We start from the raw sequence: 21,510 nt of genomic DNA, 5'->3' as shown, positions 1-21,510 counted from the left end.
TTAAAACGTGCATATTCACACAAATGCCATTTAAGAAATTACTTGTTTTATGGTTTTGGTTTTTTACTTGTGTGTGTGTGTGTGTGTGTGTGTGTGTGTAATCCTCAAACAGGCAGAACTGGACTGGTAAAAAAATTGTCTTCATGACAAAATGCAATGCAGCAAGGCATCTAGCAAAAACTGTAATACCAAAACCAACTCTTCTTTTACATGCATATGCTGTGAGTATTTTCTGGTACAGGTATATACCAGGAAAAATTTACAGGTCAAAATTCCTGGCAAGTAACCTGAAGGAATGAACCAGTACTGATCAGTAACGAGCTGACTGCTGATTTCAGAATTTATTTGAACATTTGCATGAGACTCACAGACGGAGAATTCGGTACTAGGCTCTTCATCACCAACCACTGCTTAAAAGGTCACTCATTCTGAACAGTACATGAAATTACTACATAAAACTTCAAGACTTGAGAGAGTAGTAGTGACATGGGGTGAACTGGCAACAGGAGTCTAATAAAACTAAAGAGTACTGAATACAATTCAGTGTTAGGTTTGCTTTGCAGTCCGTGAAGAAGGAATGTGCTCTGAGATTGTGTGACCCTTTAGTATAGCTTTCCCCATGCAGTGTAGATGAGGGAAGTGGAAATACAAAACATGATAAATATCTTCCCCTCATGCTTTGATACAGCCCAAATAAACTTTTATTTTCATAAGTCATAACAGATAGCCAGCCAAAGAATTTTGCTTCTTCATTTCCGATTTTAAAAACCAGTTTATTTTACAATTATCAACTAGGAAGAAGAACCAGTATGTTGCCATGGCACGCCCCACTTCAACAAACAAATCAGTGACATGCAATTGTATTTTTTACTAAAAATACTATGAGTTTGTTTCATCTGTAAAGCTGAGCATTGCCTTATAGCACATTCAGCATTGTGGAATAAAGAATATTGCCCTGGCTATAAATATTTAAACAGTGTAATACACTGTGATTTATCCAAGCACCAAAGTGAGTGAAAATCACTCAATGATTGTCATCCTGATCATTTTCTCAGTAAAACATCTAAGAAAAGGGAATTGATGCAGGGCAGTACCCTTTGTTTTGGACTCCAAACGTGCAGACCTACTTGGCTTCATTACAGATCTCCTACTTCATTATCCTGACCTAAAGCACTGTTCCACTACAAGTGAATCCATTTGCCACTACTCTTCAGCACAATGACACCCTCATGACTGGCAACACCTGAGAACCTTTATATTCTCTGTCCTGTGTCAAATAGTTTAGAAAATAGAATAATGTTAACAATTCTTAGTATTTTCTAGTGAATGCAAAATCCTACAGAACATGACTGGACTTGATCCAAGGGCATCCCTTGGATCCTGTTGGCACTGAAGGCATTTGGTAGCATGTGGTGCTGTGCAGATTTAAGTTTTAACTGAGTTACTCTAGCAAGGAGAAAAAATTGACTTCATCTGTGTTCATTATCAAATTATTTTAAAAATGATTTAATTTTTGCTGATTTATATTTGTGTATGGGAAGAAATAGTGCTCATCTTAGAAGGACTATTTGTTATTTCTGGAAACGCAGATTCCAGAAGAGCCAAGTCATTAGCTAATGTTGGACTGCAACCTCCCACTGTCATTACGCACTGATAGTTTACACTTTCTTCTACTGGTTTCAAATGTCCTGGGTTTTCCATAAGCTTTTTCTAAGGGAGTCAGGACAGCTGCAACGCACAGTAAGATTTTCTTTAGTGAAAGTCCACAAAGCTTTCTAATTTATCATGCACAACATGAAAAAGTCTTCATTGTTTATACAAATAATGACTCTTTGGAAAATACAACTGACATTTAGTTAAAAATTCTGAATGCAAGCTGACAGAACCATGTCAGTACTGTTTTGTAACTCTCAGCAAAGACACCTGCTGAAAGGGTTGAACTCATTTTTCCCATTAGTAGCCCATGGCAAACTAAAGTCCCTTTAGAATTCAAATGTATTATAAAATAATGCATTAATTTCCACCATCCATATTTAGCATGTAGATGAAAGGGTGGCTCACAGCAAGAGCAAAGGCAAATAACTGAAGGCTTTGTTTTTAAGTATGCCAGTTTTCAGGGCAAGGTGGATCTCAAGCAAAATGCAAATGGCCATGCTCTTGACTTCTTGGTTAAGTTCAGGTTACAGAGCTGGATTACAGCCACAAGTGTAGCTGACCATTGTTCATATTCAACACAGACCAGATCTGAAGCTTTTGTCCTCCTTTAGGAGGAACATAAAAATAGTGCATTTACAGCTCTTAAGCAACTGGAAATATGTCTATAAAGAGCCTACCAATTAGTTGCCTAGTCTACAGAAAAACTTCCTGAGCATCAGCTCTGGCCTATTAATGTAGCTTTTAGTGGTTCGTTTTGTTAAGTCCTGAAATTAAAATTTTTTAAGACCTAAATAAACACAGATTCCATTAAGCAACTTGAGTAATTAATTACAAAATATGATTATTACTTAACGCCATAATATAATAGCTGCATTCTATTGTATCCACAAAGAGAATCTTCACAGGACACATTCCTAATTAATGCTTAACACCGAGCATGGGCTTATTCTTTGTTCATTTTATATATGCATCCATATGTTTATACACACATTCTAGAAGAATCTTTTAAATTAAAGAGTGAATACCAAATCTCATTTTACGTTTGAAGAAAAGTTATTATCTACTGTCTTAGCAACTTGATTTTGTGGCATAAAAGTTATTAGAAAAATTAGCATAATAAACAGCAAGACTGTAAAGCTTCACAAGTCACTGTTAATTAAGTTAAACTAAATTTCATTCAGGATAAACTTTAATTCAAGAGTCAAATTGCACCTTCAGCTATGACAAAGAATGTATTATGGAGTTCTTACAATAATGATTTAATCCAAAGATCTAGTGAATGGAAAGCTTCCAGTAGACTCCAAAATTTCAGAAGATTTGGCTAATCCTACATCTATCTCTAGCATTTGACTTCAGATAATCAGGATATGACCTCTATGAACAGTTGGTGTAATGAGATTTCATTTTCATGGAGGCTGAGTACTACATCTGCTCAATAGCCAAGCAGCAAAGCAACTAGATCTTGTTAATGCTTTGTTTAAAGGCATTGGTGGACTAAAGACAAGTATGTAGAAAACACTCTTTCATGGATAGTGCTGATGATAAATTGCATTGCTATTTTTCCTTAATCAGAAGACAGAAAGTGTATGTTGGATGTTTATATGAAAAATATGCATGATACCTGTAAATCGTTGCTACCAAATACTTTTAATATTTTGCTTTGTTTTTGTACAGTGATTTGAAAGGCTTAGGGTGGCCTCTAAACCTGTATTTTCAGTCATAATGTAACTTTACTGGAAAATATGCTGCATTTACTGGAGTGACTTTGAGTGACAGAGATACAAACTTACCATGTAACACGGGGTGCTGGCCAGCCAGCCACTGTACAATGAAATTTGACATTTTGCTTTTCCCAGATAGTGTGAGAACGAGGTTTGATAACAAACTCGGGAGGATGTAAAAGTTTATCTTGATTCAACTTTTTGTGAAATGCCTGAGTATCTTCTAGCTGGAAAAGAAACATCTCATTATAAACTTCATTATTTACAGATGCAAAATGTTAAAAACTAAAAAAGTGTTTTTGAATTTTTAAAAGCAATTTTCAATCTAAAATCCAGATAAGAATATTTAATGTACATATTTCACTTGAACACACACAAAGTTATTATATTTAAGAGTTTATAATTTCAAAAAAACTAGATTTCGTTTAACTATATTTTCCCCTCAAAATGATCCTAAATAAAATAATGCTCCATGTTTAAATTTTGGTTTTGATATCCACAGTGAAAGGCAAAATCATGAAACTCAGATGTCTTCTGTACTCCTTCTCTAATGCAAGGTCATGTAAGCCCTAGAGCATCTCTGACAGACCTGCTCTCAAATCTTTCCTGCTGGTGGGATTTTCCATTATCTCTGGGTAACCATTTCACCTGACTATTCTCAGACCCAGAAAAAAAAATTACTAATACACTATAAATCTTGCTTTCTTCAAATCATTATCAGAGGTCCAACAGTTTCTAATACAACTAAATAATTTTCTCCTGTGTTTTATTGACAATAATTTTGTTAATACACTCTGGAATGGCATTTGTTTTTATGCAGTAGAATCCTAATTTTAACTGACATTAAATTTGTGACCTTGTATAACTCCTAGACTCTTTGCTACTTGCACCTGACCAGGCATTCCCCTCTTGCTTATTCTTTTCCTTCTGTGTGTAGTAATTTCTATTTGTTATAACAGTTCACCTTCACTGCTTCTCAGTTTTTCAAGATGGTTTTGCATTTTTAACTCTCAAATGTTTACAGCCTTTCCAACCTCACATCATGAGGATATTTTAGGATCATACTACCAATTCTTCTACATAGAACATTAATAAATTAGCTAAACAACGTGTATTTCTATTTAATATATTCTCCCACTCTGGTCATAACATATTCATAACTACCATCTGATTATTTTTTTTAACAATTTGTGCAGAAGTATCAAAGCTACCCAAAATTAGACATTCAGTTCCAGATGCTGACAATTGCCTCCCTTATTTGCACACTGTAATTAAAACACTGCAATAAACACTTTGGACAAGCTTGTCCCCAGGCCATAAAATGTCAGGAATTATCCCATCACCTTCTTATCGCCAAGTACTGCCTAAAAACTGCCTTGTGGTTCAGGTGGGGGATGCTGTGCCACTTACACTGGTGTGAGCACAGCAGAAAGAATATTCCCCTGTTCCATTCTGCCTCCCTCTCTCCCAACATTACTACAGTTTCTGATGCCTCTTTTCTTACCATCCCAAGATAACCAGAGTTTTAGTCACTGAAAATACTTCCATTGAAAATGCCTTGGGATTTACTAACATAACTGCTATTGCTCTTAGTATAAATCAGAGCTGTGATGCAAGAGGCTCTTTACAAACACCAAAGAAGACTTGCACTGAGTACTGCCTAGGTGTTCACTTCTATTATTTTACCGTTTTCTTCAGGGCCACACGCTCTGCGGACTCCCGTATGGCTACTTTCCTTGATTTTTTCTCATGATGTTCCTCTTCAGAGACAGATTTGGCCACCTTGCTGACGCTAACTCCTTCACCGGTCGCAAAGAGGTTCCTTCTGGCAACGTAAGCAGCGCTCTCTTTAATTCTTTCTTCTTCTGTATCTGTGATCCCACTGATACTTACTTCACTGAAAGAAGATTTAAAAAGCAGAATCATATTGCAAAATGCAGAGAACATATTCCACTTATATTTTCTTTTAAGTCAACCAAATACAGAGGATATTAAAGGTCTTTCATATTAGGTATTTCATAATGCATTTCTGCCTTGAAGATCATTACTTCTGTAACAGTCCACAGGTATTCAAAGCAGAAACATGGAAGCATAGTGAAGAATGACAGAGTATTCAGTCCCTGTTTTAAGTCATAGCCATTTTCAGTGCCTCTGTACAGACACGCCAAGCAAAGTTTCCACTTAACAATTATTATCTCCATTGATACAATGATGAGTTCAAAGCACATTCACATATCTGTTAGGCTCAAGGGTCAGTGATGGACAAGTATAGCATTAGTAGTAAGAATATCAAAGGGACAGGATAATTGTAGAAGTATAACAATATTCTCCTTTCTGATCTTTTTTTTTATTCTGTTTTTAATAGAACAACACTGAATATATGACACAAGCTCTCTTTGTTCATAAAAAATTCAATCCTTTAATGTTTGCAGAATGACTGACCTTCCAAGTGTTCTTAAGGAAATAAATAAGGATTTCCTTGAATCATTTCTACAAATTAGGATGCAAAGAACTTGTATTCCCAACAGCTCCAATCCTATTTTCAGATGCACAGATGGAAGTACTATTGAGGTCATGGTGTTTTGACACCAACAGGACATCATAGATTCTATAGTAACACATATACAATGAGAGTTCCTTGACCTAAGGAGAAACATTACTACATTTCTGCAGAGTTTATTTACTTTAGGTCAAGGGGCTGGATCATCTCTCCTACGAATACGGGCTGAGGAAGTTGGGCTTGCTTTACTAACAAGTTTACTAACTTGTTAGTAAAAAGTTAAACAAGTTTACTAACTTGTTTACTAACGCATTACTAAAGTTATGCGTTTGGTAGAACATCTCAACATTAAAGAAAATTTGGATTTAAGCCCATAATTAACTGTCCAACCCCTTACATTAAGAGCACAATGTCAATTCAGTGAGAAGCAATACAGTCAAGCAGTGGAGTATGCTGTAAGCATAATTACTCATAAAAGATCCTCAAAATGCAAACAGCTTTCTTAACAGCTTAGAGCTTTGACTTCCCTCACGTGTTCAAACTCTGCCTTTCTGTGTTTCAGGCTACTTCAGTGATTCTTAAGTGTATCAGTGTGATGATTCTCTTCACACCAGCACATCAGCTCTTCCCAGAAATATCTGAGCTGCAGAGATATGACAAATTTCTAAAGACAATTTTGAAAGCCTGATTTAATGCATATGAATGTAGTTATCTATATTCAGTTTTAATGAATCAGTGGCATTCTGTTTCAAAGGCAAACTGACATTACTTCCTTGATAACAGCAATTAAGATCTCAGCAACTTAGCAACTTCACAATATGAACCTCAAGGAAAAAAGCACCTCCTGGGAGCTGATGAATCCTCAGACTAATACAGGACTCAGCCTAGCTGTCTGCAGTAATGGTCCCTAGAGGCTTTTGATCAACAGTATTAAATATTTAGTTTTGCTAAGCATTTTTTTCTTGCTGTAATCTTCCCAGATCAAAGAAAAACATGTTTCCTGCAATGATGAATGCATCAGAAGCAGCAGTCAGTACCATTTAAGGATTGATTCTGCAGCCACTTCTCAAGGGTTTCAATATAATTTTTGAACAGAAACAAGATCAAACTCCAAATGACACATACAAATTATTATTTAAAGAGTATCTACCATCTCCAGTTCTTTGGCTTATACTTGTTAGTGGCTGCAAAGAGTCCCACAACCCATACCAAGTATTTTTAGCACCTACAGCATTATATCAAGTGTTATTACCCGGAATAATGGCTAGCCCTCCCTCATTTTATCTTGCAAGCATAAGACTATGTGTTTCAGAAGACGATGTATGAACTGAATAATCTGAGTAAGGGATATATTTTTCTTTTCCAGCAGAATCTGATGGTCTGAAATCACAGAAAGGGTGACACAGTGCTGAAGGTCATCCAGCAGCCCAGGCATCAGCGCCAATGAACGCATGTAGAGCTGACCTTTATAAATAACTACCCCTTGTCAAAGCTATCTCCCCATAGGAAGCCACACATCCATTTCACAGGGGAATTTGGAAATGACATATAACATGCACATGATTCAGCTGCTATCTTTCAAACAAAAATAAATACTTGACAGGAATGTGGCATGCAACTTCTACAGCCATGGCATGTGCTTATGGACATGATGCCAACAGAAAAAAAGCCTAAAAAAGTATTCCAAACATTTCATGCCCTGTTGAGTTGGCATCACGTGCCTTTTTTATGTTTTTAAAGTAATTTGAGTCACTTCGGTGGCATGAAATCACAGACAACTTGGAGTCGCCAAGCGCAAAAAGCAAGATTGATTCCCATGGTAGTAAGAAGATAAATAGTACAGTGTAAGAATCTCTCAGTATCTTTTAACTTAGTATCTGCAGGTATCACACAGACACAAGCAAATGAGACCGCACGTTATCACACTGAATTAGATATTATCATATTCATTGTACAAAAAAAAAAGTGAAATAAAAAAAGGTCATGCTTTATTAAGATCAGAGGAGCCTGTGTACAATCTAAGATCACCATCCAGGAGCAGAGCCATCAGTTGCCCAACACTATAATTTTTACTTTTGTAGACTGCAGACAAAATAAAAAGGGAGCATATTAATGTTTGAGGGCATTGGACACAGATGGCGAAAGCTGAGTAAAGTATATAGGTAGTGAGAAGCCTTGAAAATGCGTTGCTGCAAGCTTTATGTGAGACACATTTATGTATTTCTATCACAGAATATATATAGCTGAAACTCTGAGAAATGCTTGAAAAATGCAACAGTGGGCACTTCTGAATGTTGGTGGGAAGTGAATCTGACATGGAAACATATAAAGGGAAAGTAAAAAAAATATTCCAGAATGGTTGAAAGGAATGAATAAAAACCAGAACTGCTGGCCTCATCACAAAAGCAGAATGCTCAGAAGGCAAAAGAATAACATCTCCCACTGACAAAGTGGAAGTCAGCATCACACAAAAGCACAAGTCTGGTCACAGAGCAGGAGTGACATTGTGTTCTGAGTGCTGACTAAGCAACAAGCACAGAGTACCAACTCCCAGAAACAGTGTAGAAGCATCCCATGAAAAACATGCACAGCAGATGAAAGGCAAGCTAGAGGAAGGTTTCTGTTCAATTGTGGGTGGGCAAGAAACTTTTTTCCTGGCCTCAAATCAGAGATCTTTTTTCCACACCCCACCCTGGTATGGATCAATGTGAACAAATGGCCAGACTTGATCTGCCACATATTCCTAACAGAATCATTATGCTATATCCTGAAATGGACAAGAGAGCTTCCTTGCTTGTGTTGGTTCTGGCTTCCACACAAAGTTCACATTCAGCTTTGCTGAGGACACTGATGCTGTAAAACATATTACGTCAGTAGTAGCTGTGCAATAAATACTACCAACACGTGAGATCTACATGAATCATTATAACGGATTTGAGAAACTACTTGGTTGCATCCCAGGTTTTCCCTCTGCCAGGACAAAACATTGGCACATTGTTTCATTGTTAATATGATTGACAGGGGACACTGGATCACAAGCCTTTAAACAACCAGAACAAGCTAAATAATGTGGACAGCATGCTCATCCAGTTCCCAGTAAGTGGAGTTATTATTATATCGTAATTTCATAGAAAGTGTCCCTGGTGACATGTTTGAAACAAAGTCCAGACACCTGGATCCATTTGTCCTGGTTCTGGATGCCCCGTGACTGACTTTCTACCAGTTAGTTAACATCTTTTTAACATTCATGTGAAGTGCAAACAACCTCCTCAAGGTCCAGAAGAAGGGGGAAAAAAAAAAAGAAAAAGAAAAGGATTTGTTATTTTAGAATTCATTAACAAAATATCACAAGTTGTCAAAAAAATGAGAAATGCACATACCGTCCTGTGAATATAGGTACTGAATAGTCCATGGCTTCATTCTCTTTGTCCTCAGATGCCAAGTTCTGTTTTGCTCTCTTTGCTTTCGGGCTCATTTTATAGGACTGATCTTCAATCATTAGGTTGGAATCTTTCAGTCTGAAATGAAAATGATACTGTTAAATTCAGGAAAAAAGTTGTTAAGAAATATTCTAACATAATATTAAATTAATTCATTTTTGTTGTCATTTGAAAAGCAAGAAAATATTGTCTTTAATAATGAAGTCACTAAGCAGAAAACAAAATGCACTTTTTACAAGCAGATCATTACAGATATAACACTGATGGCCTTTGACATTAAATCTAAATATAGAGAATAAACAACATACCTGGTGGCAATGCACATTTCATTGCTTGGTTTGGCACTGGTGAGTTTATATACACAGTTTTAGTTGCTAAGACCACCAAATAATTCTGAATATTGTATCTGAACTGATGACTGCTACTTTCCTAAAACACACAGCTCTCAATTCGAGTCTGGTCTCCAACAAAAATATTGTTGGTGGACAAATACATCCAAAGTAATGATGCTTCTAGGACCCCTCAGAGGAATTATAGGGCAGAGCATAGGCCTCAGAAAGTGGAATTTCCTTCAGTGGTGCTCTCTCATACCAACCCAGATGATTGAAAGCAGAGAGATAAGCGAAGTAATGCCATTTCACATAGCACAGGTAGATGGGGAATGAGTGAGTGGGAAGAATGAAAAGCAAAGCAAAAGAAACTTCTGCTCCCTACCATCAGGGAAGGACTACTGAGCAGTGAGAAACATATTTGAGGCAGTCCTATTTGGTTAAAAACTGTATTAACTGCACTCCAAATACCTTCCTCCTCTCCACATGCAACACAGAATCCTTAACTCTTAGATTTACACATTAGAGCTGCAGTATCCTCATAAGCTGCCAGCCTTTTATAAATCTCTGAATTGCTTATTCATCTCTATCTCAGCATCACTATGGAAATCATGCAACTTTTGAACTGGAGGTTTGTTTGCATGGCACAAACTTACCGATGGGCACAGACACAAGAGCAGAACTGAGGCATACCATCTCTTGGCAAGGCTCCTCAGCCCAGAGCCAGACCACACTCACAGAAGGATAATGACCAAAATTCATGCATACTGAGAAGAAAACACCTGCATAATGTAAAACTGAAGATAAATAAAAAGTTGCCTCCATCCTGGGTTTGGCAATGATGTGGTATAACCTGACAGCCAACCAGAAATACATTTATTTATCAAATAAACGGTGAGAAAGCAAAGGTAATGTTTAATTAGTTTTCATAAATGAACTGTGATCTGTAAGGAACATCTGTCCTTTACCTAGCAGACGACTTTTATTTTTGTCCTAATTTAAAATGGGGTAAACCTGGAATTGTGACTCAGCCATCAGCCTATTGCCTCGGGGCTATAGGCTGAACCTTTTAGAAGGGCACTTAACTCCTTTCTTTTTTCTAGATCACATAAGATTGGTGTCTTTTGGTCTTCAGTTTAAAAGTCAAGATGTTTCTATTTTCATAAAAGTAGACAAAGAGTAATGAAAATGTCATAAAATATCCTAAGTTGGAAGGGACCCATAAGTCCAACTCATCAAGTCCAACTCTGTGTTTTGAGTACTGTTAAATCCAAACCTACTTGCTGTACCCAAAACAGAATTTGGCTATCACATCAGTTTAATTTTCAGTATGGGTCCAGATTCTGCACCTATATAGGGAATGAATGAGTGGCATACATAGCAAGTCCTATCACCCCCTGCCAGGCTTTTGTTGATGTTTTCTTTACATATCATTCTTTTCTTTCACTTGTTACTCTCAAAAATTATTCAAAGAGGAGAAAATTCCTCTAGACTGTTCCTTTTCTCTTTTTAAATCAAACACTGCAAGAGGCTGAATCTGAATAACTCACCTCACTGTCATAACTTATGCCTTCTACAGCTGGCATATTAATGAAAATATCCCCTAAGCCCTTCAGATTGATGTCAGACATTCTTCACCACAGACTGAAAAACTGGGATAAAATTAGGTCTTCTGCAGAGGTATGAGGAATAGGATAAAAATACTACACATACACAGCTGATTCCCACTCACTGCAGTTTTCTAAGCTACGTGTCTGTGGATCAAGGCACCTTTTGCTGTAGCCACCTGATTATTTTGGCTGTCACAATGAAAACACACCTAGTGTGCATGTGCTGAGAATCAGGAATGCACCTTCCTAGACAACTTCCCCACTCTTCTTCAGTTCAAAAGGGCAGCTGCCATAGGAGTCTATGCTGTTTTTAAGAGCAAGGGCTGCCCATTGGTACTATGCTAGGGCTCAGAACACTTTGCTATCAAAGCTACAGGCGACATCTGTGAACTGAACAGATACCTGTAGGGCCTCCAGTCATCTATTGGACTCAGGCTTTCTGACACTACAGCAAACAATTTACTGCAGTTATCCACTCTCCCAAGAACACGACCTGGACTAAGCAATATCCCCCTGAGAAGCATTATATTGATTAATGACAAGGATGCTTTTAGACTAATTCTCTACTTTAGCAATAGTCTAAAGCTGATTTTTCTAAAAAGTTTATATAGAGAAATAGATCCCTAGAAAAATCTTTCTGATTTCAAGCAAAAACACTGAGTAAGAGGCAGCATCACTACTACAGAAATGGGCTTACAGCTTATTTATATCAGGCAAATAGCACTTTGTTTTGAACCTGTTTTAAGTTAATGACACTATAATGTACTTTGTGCTTAATTGTTGCTCTATGTGAAGAATACCAGGGGGAAAAAAAAATGTTCCTTGTTCATTCTCTACATATCTTTCACTACAGTATACACTCTTACATGCCCACATTTGACTCCTTCCCAAGACAAGACTCCCAGTCTCTTAGCTTCTCTAGGCAGAGGGTATGCTCCTTCCACCCTCCCTATCAATCTCCAGTCCTTTCCTAGTTTCAGACTGCACTTTTTGGGCAGGATAATAGGAACCACACCCAGTATTTCAGCTACAAGAATACCTTGGATTAACGCACTGACAGAGCACGCTTCCTACTTTGTTCTCATTTGTTCCCACAGCTGTTCCTAATCTTCTAATTGCCTTGTATCCACACCATAGCACCCAGCTGGTGTTTTCAGGAGTACCCAGAGCAACTCTAAAACCTTTTTCAGAATTGGAGTGCATGAATAAAAAGCTGAGATGAATAAATTTGAAGTGGAAGAAACCATTTCTCCTTTCCAAACCCTCCTATCCTTTGCATCTATTTGGGGTGAGCTGTGTGGATGAGAGCAGAAATTATTATTTGGATGGATTCTGCATGTGAAAACAAATTGGTCATTACAGCTACTATGAGGTGTATTCCCATGTTTTTCTTTTTTGTTATACTGTTTTTTCCTGTGCAATACAAAACCAAATCCTGTCCACAACCATTATTTAGATAGCCTAAGGGGGACTCTGCTTTCTTGAACTGGTTTCTAAAATCTTGGCCTTTATTTTAAAGTGTTCCAACCTTTTACCTGATATGTGGAACAGAATCTCCCCAGAGGAGGAGCAGGATATCAGAGCTCTCTGATTTCACAAGGAGGAACAGTACCATGACCTTTTAACAGCTTTCAGCCTCACTTGATCTACCCAGCTAGCACACGTGTACTTTTTCCAGGTCAGATGCTATCTGTGATACTTTATCAAGGTTGGTGACCCAAGTCCTCCTTTCTTGATGGTTTCAGCATGTTAAAATATCAACACCAGCATTTTCTCGGTTTCACAGTAGAGTCACAGAATGTATGGGATAAGGAGCTGGATGGTTATAAATGCTAAAGCACAGGTGTCATCCTGTAGAGATATTAAAAGACTGGTAGCCACTATTAGCATTCCATATAGCCCAGCAGATCAACGTTACTGCACAGAGCCTACGAGACTCCCCAGAGGAGGTTGTGTTCTGATGCCATATCCTCATAGGTATTCTCATTTATATCTTCTTCAAGATATAAACAGACTTCAGTATGTTGGCACTGCCCTTGTCCCTGTGCCTGAAGAGACAGGTTTCCCATCCTGCACAAAGAAAGCCTGGGCCTGATAAATGTATCCTAGTATTGGGGCACAACACCCTATTTTGCAGTTATTCTACCACAGCACGAAAGGCATCTGTAAACTCATCAACACCCCTAGAAAATTATCTTGTCCTTAGGATGCTTTTCTAATGCTTCTGACTTTATTCCGCCAGGAGGCAGAGATGCTGTTGGTGCATACCATAGCTGTACCAGAGAAGCTCCACTAGCCAAGAGGCATTTCTCAGGCCCATCTCCTGCAGCTACTTATTTTCTAGTATGTAAGTTTGAATTGATTCATTGTGAAGAGGAGAGGGTGGGTTGACAAACCAGGAGAATATATATATATATATATATATATATATATATATTTATATATATAAAAGGCATTTCACAAGAAAGCTCTTTCAATCCAGCTTCTAAATATAAGATGAGAAGCACATTGTGATGACTACACTCACTTTAAGTTGCTGACAGATTTGTCAAGGGACCAAGCAATACTGCTGGCAATAATCATGCTGTTCCCTAACACGGATTCCACAACAAATGTTTTAAAGGGGAATTGTTTCCATGTAGCAGGTTACATTAAAATGATTTCCGTGCTCGGCTGTGGTGTTTGGAAGCCTTCTCCTTAACCCTCACCTATAATAAACTGAAGGACAAGCAGTGCCAGAGGGAGGTCAAGTTCACAGTCTTCTCATGTTTCTTAAAGTGCAATATTTACTCAGCCCTCTGCTGCTCCTGGTTACGTTATTGCTCAGAACAGCATTACTATCTGGCACTCTAATTAATTGCAAGTCAGTAAGATGCTTCTCCTCTCCTTGCTTCGTTCACCTGAATTATGTCCCTGTCTTCTTTGCTATTTCTCCTGAACTACAAATCAATACAAATACCTGAGCCACACCATTAACTTACATTTTCTCTCTGAGCAAGCCCATTTGGGGTCAGAAAGCAACTCCATGACATGACTGTCTTCACTTGATGCTGCCAGCCACGAAAAGGACGTACATAAAAGCAACAAAAGTTTGAGCAAAGGCAAAATAATGAGCTTACAAAAAATAGAATAAAGAAGTGACAGAAAAGAAAAAATAATCAGAGCCTCACAGCCCTGCAGAAGCAAGAGGAGCAGCGCAGGGCAGGGGTGGCTCCAAGCTGGTGGAGAGGGCAAGGTGTGACATGGCAACCTTTGCTTGATGAAACTCAGTTTGTTTTACGAGCCTAGCATTTTATAGCTTTGGCAAATGGTAACCAGCAGAGCTAAAAACATCCCTCCGCACTTGTTCTTAGTTTTGCCAGCTTTCATTTTTCTCCTCTTGCTTCTCCAAGCTGCCACAGTTTGAAAAAGGCTTGAAATGCAATGAACGGACAACCTATCTCATTTTGAAGGAGCTGTAGTTCCTTCAAGCTGTCAGTGCTATGGGCATACTTTCCACTCAGAGAACTGGGATCAAGTCAAAATCTTGTATGTTAACCAGCTCTGCGTCCTTCACCACTGCTTTCCCATGATAAATTCCCCCCATAGCATCAACTGTGCATCAGCCTCACCTCTTTATGGACACTTTTTTCTGCTCTAGTTTGGATGCAGCACTTTGATTCAGAGCACGTTAACTTTTTGAAAATTGAAAGTGTTTGAAGACTTCTTGAACACTTTTTCTTCCCCAACCCTTCCCCCCCCACCCCGCCATCATGATACTATTCTTTTTATAAGGATGAAATCAAAAAGTGATGTGCTCAGATTATTTTAGCAACTCTTCTTGTCTCCACACTATCCCTTGAAGTGTTTTGAGCTTTCAGGGAAAGACAGCATGAACTTGGGAAGAATTACTTTAAATCAGCACCACTTGTACATCTTGAAAATTGTACCAAAATGGCCACCAAGAAGTTGCTTCAGAAGCCAAATAAATACCAAAATAGAGGCCACATTAACCATAAAATTATCTTAAATATTATCACTCAGAAACATATTTTCCCATGTATTAAGTTTCGTGCAAGAGCAATTTAAGTTTGTAAGTCTAATATCCAAGTTATTGTCTCCCAGAGCAGCATTGAGTTTCCCATACCTCTGGTACAAAGACAGTATCACAGAGATGCATTACAGCTGAGACATTCTCATCTCTGATTGCCAAGACAGTACATGAGATCTGTTGGCAACTCTTATGTTACAGAGCAGCTTACAGAAGTAGCACCAAATATACTGTTTCAAAACAAAAGCTATTATGCCAGACAAAGCACCTAGGAAACCTAGAAACATTCCAAGTTCTCTTAGTATAGTTTCAGTACATTAAACAATTAGATCTTGGCAAGAAGATTAGCATTTCAGAATAAGTATCTAAAATCCTCAATCACTGAAGCATTCATCAATGGGACTTGGCAGATTTTATTTTTATGATCATTTTCTGTAACTTCAGGTAATGTTTCCATGTATTGGAATATGCAAGGTTTTCTACGAAAATAGCAAAGCTTTGGGCTAGGGATAGCAGCAACAAGTAGGCTCAGCTGCATCATTGCAGGGCAGGAGCAATTTGGGATACTTTCCCCTATCTGATTCTCTAGGAACAAAACCCTCAGTTCCACCGTCTCCAGTCTGCATCCCTTTATTAGGGGACTATGAGTCTTTCTTGCTACTTCACAGGTTAATTATTTATACAAGTGAAGTTGTTTCAACAGGGAAGACTGGATATTGTCCAGTCCAAGACAGCCAAGTCATTCATCTGGGCTCTAACTGCCTGAGGTTCAATTTCCTGAACAAACTCTGGCAAATAGAATCTTGACCCTGAACTTCCTGAAAGACAAGTGAAGGCTGTAATCACGAGGCATTATTTACTGTGGTACAGGTAGTCTTTCCTTCAGCACTTTTGGTCAGAATTCATATTTATCCAAAATCCTTGGAGAATATTCTGTTTTCAAAATTCAAGTTTCTGGTGAACAAGTCTCAATTGATTCTGCTAATAATGCTCTAAATTTTATATTAATATAATGCAGAACAGATGTGTTCTCTATAATTCACTGATTGTTTTCTTTATTGCTAACAGCTGCTCTAATCTTACTTTAATGCTCCCCCAGCTTCTGAGATATACACATATAACACAAGGCTATGCTATCTAAAATATTATGCTAAAGTAATTGCTTGAGCATCATTTACAGTCTTAATTAAACTAAAATAACAGCAGCTAAGCATAGCTGTTCTAATGCAAAATAAACAGTTATAGTATTCTTTGGAAGTAGTATCTCTCAACTTATTTTCACTGTGAAAATTTCAATTTCTTGACTCACTCAGCAAAAAAATAAAAACACTATGCCAAGGTAGAAGCATTTAATGAAATATGAACATGTCAACTCAACTCATGCAAACAGCCCCAAGTTCTTTTATTGCTCCATCATGGCCAAATAAGATCCAGCCTCAACTCAGAAGTTCCCTCAGCACTGAGTATTAGCTTCAGCAGTCTTAATATGGCAGAACAATTTTGGGGACTGATGCCCACCCAGCTTGGAGAATGCATATGTAGCTCATATTTGTCATCATTCAGCCATATTAGTACTGTTTTCATGCCAAATATTACACAAGTTAGTCCAGCAAACTAGCTGACCACAGAGCTTCCCAGCCTCAAAGCAAAAAGAAAACACTAAGTCTGGAAAATATATTTAAACCATGTCACAGAGCTTATTTGCATTGAAGAGCTTGAGAGTTTTGCCATTGATACCAATGGGATATGGTAGCACATTTTTGTTTTAAAATACCGTTTTCAAAGACAGATTTACTTTTAGCCTTACCCAAGACCGTAGGTCTCTGACCCCAGGCGGTAGGCTGCAGCCAGCTTGTTGATTGATTCAGATCCATGACTGTAGGCAGCAGAGCTCTTGCTGAGGGCTTCAGAGTCAAGACTGTAGGCAGCAGACCTCTTACTTTGCGCAGCAGCATGATCATAGGCTGTAGATCCATAGCTGTAGGCAGCTGACTCAAGACTGTGGGCTGAAGAGCCATGGCTATATGCTGCTGAAGACTCGAGGCTGAAGTCTGCTGCAGAAGCATGGCGATAGGCTGCAGAGCCCCTGGCATAAGCTGCAGATCCTTGAGCATAGACAGCAGATTTGCTCTTTGTTTCCTTTTGGTACTGGCTTACAGTTGACTGCAGTGCTTTATGGCGATATGCACGGTCATAATGGTCATGGTGTCTTTGATAGAATGGTAAAGACATCATGAGTGCCTTCTAATTTTGTTTTTCCTGTGCTTTTCTGAATGTAAACCTAACAGGACTGTCTGAAAAAGATCAAAAATAAAGACTAATGTCAAAAAAAACTTCTGAGACAGCATACAAATAGTACAGAACTTAAACTAACAAGACCTTAAATGTTTAAACATAATAAATTTAAGGTTATCATTTTTGATGCTTCTTAAGAAGAGTTCATTTTTAAGCCTCAAGAAGGTCACGTCATTCAACGCAAGCAGAAAACCTTGTATTATAGCATCTGTTCACTTGTAATAGTCTCCCTGTTCTTACTGCAAACTACTGAAGTCTTACATGTTTAACTTCTCAAGTCACAGAATTGCCAGGGTTGGAAGGGACCTCAAGGATCATGAATCTCCAACCCCCCTGCCACATGCAGGGCCACCAACCATTCCACCTAATGCTAGACCAGGCTGCCCAGGGCCCCATCCAATCTGGCCTTGAACACCTCCAGGGACGGGGCATCACCGCTAATGAAATTTTGTGTGTTCAACTTCTTCAGAAGTACCGTAAATATTTTTGTTAAATTAATCTCTTCTTCTTAATTTAACAAATGATCTAAAATGGTCTGAGAATGCAGGAAAACTATTCAATACATTATGAGCTGAGACCAAAAAGCACGCAAACGTTTCATTCATTTTTGTAATACAATTTTAAAATCCAATTTAATTTAAATTTTCAGATTTTAATAATCAATTAAAAACAGTAAGACTGAGGACATCACTCTTTTTCCATAAACATTATGACCTTTAAATGTCCCTTCCAACTCTAAAGATTCTATTGATTATTTTGTATGCGATAACAGAGATTCATTTAAAGGGGCTTATCACACTTTTACCAGTTGATACAGGTGGTATCCTCACCTAAGTTTTACTTTGCACAATCACCAATAGTTTTTCTTGCCATTTCTTGTAAGAGGAAATTTGATCAGGTGAAAGGTAGTTCCTTTCTGAAAATGGGATGAAGGTTGAATACAGTGGGGATTTCTCTTTTGTTTGTTTTTTTTTCAGCTGGCAGTCCAGTCTTCTTTTGTTTTGCTGTTATTATTAAAACAGATGTTTTCTTCTCAGGCAAGAAAAATTGCCTCTACCAACACATCCTGATAACCTTTCTTTTTCTTATCATTGGTCATTATGCTTACAAGATGGCTAGATTATCCCTGATTATGTGATTATAAATAGGAGTAGGCTACGGTGGAAAAATGTTGAGAAAAAAATTGAAAACAATAAAAAAGGAGAGAAATGATCACTATTGCTTTTTTACAAGTTAAAACAATAGGGAATTTGTTCTGCTTCTGGTTTCATTCACATTGATGAAACTACTTATTTCATTTTTTGATATAAAATACACTTACTTACAGAGCTGAAATGTAATCTTAATTCCACAAAAATCAATGTTTTTTCATGGATCTTTAAGCTTTCAATATTGCAGACTGTTTTTTTCTTCAGTATTTGCTTTGACAGCAAGACAAGACAACAAATAGCAAACTATCCACTTTGGTAATGGCTCAGGTACTCCACCAGACTAAGGCAAATTATGAAAAAAAGACAGTTTCAACTTATTTATATTTCACATCTCACTCAAGGTCTAGGAACTGCTCTTTGCATAACAGATCCAGTCACTCATTTGGAGAAAGTCAACAATAGAGTCATTCAGAAGTCTTTGAGTGTGTAAAAGAAGTTGATGATAACTTGATCATAGTGGAACAATTACTTTAATCAGATTAGTTTATCCATTTACTTCATTTCTACCTGAAAAAGGGAGAGGGATGAGATAGAGTGCTAGCCTATAGTTTTCTATGGTAAAACCTGAGTTCCTTGCTTACTCCTTTATTTGTCCTCTTGGCTGGTTGTTTTTTTTTTTTTTTAATGCAATTCTAACGAACACAATTACTCATTTTAGTATCCTTATTCCTAATTCCAATCAATATTTTTATTGCTATTTATTTCTCTTTGTTGTCCTTCGGTGGTACATAGTTACTCTTCAGTTCACCAGTTTCATAAGATTTTTTTATTATTATTTTTTCTTCATTGCTTTCTCTGCCACACTTGCAGAACAAGGTTAGGATTTGCAAGCCACTGTGATTTTTTTTTTTTTTGGCAAAGTTAAGATGGGTAGATGAATCTTGTTTCACACACTGAAAGGCAGTGAGCATGAGAGCATGTTTTTGTCTCCCTTTTGTAGAGCACTACAGTTGCATCCCTTCATCTCCAGTTTTATTTTCAGCTTTGCTTAGTTTCTTCATGGTTACAACAGCCACAATGCTAACACCCATTCAGTCCTGTTGCTCAGGGATTTCCCCAGCTTTCCAGGATGTGAAGTAGGGAACGTGTTTCAAAAGTATAAAATACTTCATGTATTGTCAAATAGAGACATTTTAAAAAAAACAAGCTTAACAACTTCAAGTCAGCATATTTAGAATGCATAAAGGCAATTTTTTTCTTCTAAACATTAAACCTGTGGGCCTCACTATCCTCAGAAGTAAGAGAAGTATACGGTAAGAGTAAGAACCAAGCGAGACAAGCTGAACAAGATGTCAACTCTCCTGGCTTGAATTAAAGAACAAGTCCTACTGGTGCAATGTAAGAATTTCCTTATATAGGTGTTTCATCATCCTACCAGTTATGTTTTGTATTTCTCTGAAACATCAAACATTACTCATAGGTAAAGGTCAGTTAGTGACATCAGTCTGACAAGATATAGTAAAGCTACATTCATGGGGATGACAAGAAGCTTTGAACCTTGTGAGAATTTTGCTCCCATTACCAGCACTGGCTGGTAATCTGATCGACTCCCATCTCTTTAAATTTTATAAAAATCCATCCCACCTGTACCTACACTAACCAGCCCTTTTTACTATCAGGGAAGCACTCCCTCTCAAGATCTGTGTAGGATTTTGTAACAGCAGAGCCAGGCCTAAAAATATAGAAGACATAGTTAGATAAATATGCTGATTTTGGAGCTATATGTTAGCAGCTGTTGAACTGAATTTTCAGAATGACATCTGAGCAGACAGGCAGTACTTATTTGTAGGCTGTAAATACACATCAAGGGAAGTCAATTACTGGCAGTGCCTGTTCCACAATTTACTATCTGTAATTCTTTAAAAGATCTTCATCAATAAGTGAAAACAATGAAATAGAAAAAAAGAACAGAAACATACAAGCATAAAAAAAAAAATGTAAGGCTTCCTTCAGCTCAGTCAATGGTGTTTCATCTCCTTTATAAATCACAAGGCATTCTCTGCAACTAGAAAATATTTAGATTTACACATTCTCTAATCCCAGAAGTAGTAACACAACAGATTCCTGCTATATCTCAGTAGTCCATGCCTCATTTGAGGGTAGTATAACAATATCCTGGGATAGCTGATTTGGTAAGCGAATCCTTGTGCTACTTCACTTTGTTCCACATCTGAGCCTTCAGATTTCTTCAGTACTAATCCACAACTTCCTCAAATAACTGTTGATTTGAGGAGATTAAAAGGCAGCTACTATCAACTCGGCATTACAGATTCAAATTAAAAATAGTTGAACACATAAAGCCTTATGCCATAAAGAAACACTTACCGGGGCCCAGATGAACAACAGCAAATGGATTAGCTCTGAAACAGATGAACAACAGAAACATATAGCAACGATGAATGCAGCAAAAGCAGACGTAGACAGGACCAGGGGTAAGGACTGGACTTGAATGTCCAGAACAAAAATAATGCCTGTAGTCAGTGGAATGTCAGAGCCCCAGGACAGACCTTTTATGGCCAGGAGGGTGATAAATATAGCAGCAAAGAGGGAGAGACAGAGAGACAGATACTGATACCCTGTGCTATCTCTGTGCAAACACATGATGACAGCAGTGTCAGATTGAGAGTTCTCCCTTTTAAATATTCTCCATAAAACCAGCATACCAATTCAAAATTATTTTTAGGATTTTCTCCATAGTTAAATCAGGCTTAGGAAACC

The 21,510-nt window shown here is 37.7% G+C and overlaps 1 protein-coding gene across 3 annotated transcripts in view; it reads right to left on the bottom strand.

Annotated features, from left to right (window-relative positions):
* Window positions 1-21,228, bottom strand: part of MYOM1 (myomesin 1) — a 77,213-nt gene extending 55,985 nt beyond the window's left edge. For 2 of the 3 annotated variants that reach the window (XM_031588920.2, XM_090137425.1), the window contains exons 1-4: window positions 17,094-17,580; window positions 9,258-9,395; window positions 5,064-5,274; window positions 3,447-3,604 (exon numbers count right to left, since the gene is read on the bottom strand). In XM_031588920.2, coding sequence (XP_031444780.2) covers window positions 3,447-3,604; window positions 5,064-5,274; window positions 9,258-9,395; window positions 17,094-17,521 — 935 coding nt within the window. In that variant the 5' untranslated portion in view covers window positions 17,522-17,580. Of the gene's footprint in view, window positions 1-3,446; window positions 3,605-5,063; window positions 5,275-9,257; window positions 9,396-17,093; window positions 17,581-21,117 lie in introns of those variants that run through there. The other variant, XM_090137424.1, reaches the window with a different exon arrangement.
* Window positions 21,229-21,510: the final 282 nt, after the last annotated feature.

Source organism: Phasianus colchicus, chromosome 3, assembly GCF_987193195.1.
Source record: "Phasianus colchicus chromosome 3, bPhaCol1.hap1.1, whole genome shotgun sequence".
Lineage (NCBI taxonomy): Eukaryota > Metazoa > Chordata > Aves > Galliformes > Phasianidae > Phasianus > Phasianus colchicus.
This window is presented reverse-complemented; position numbering and strand designations above follow the sequence as displayed.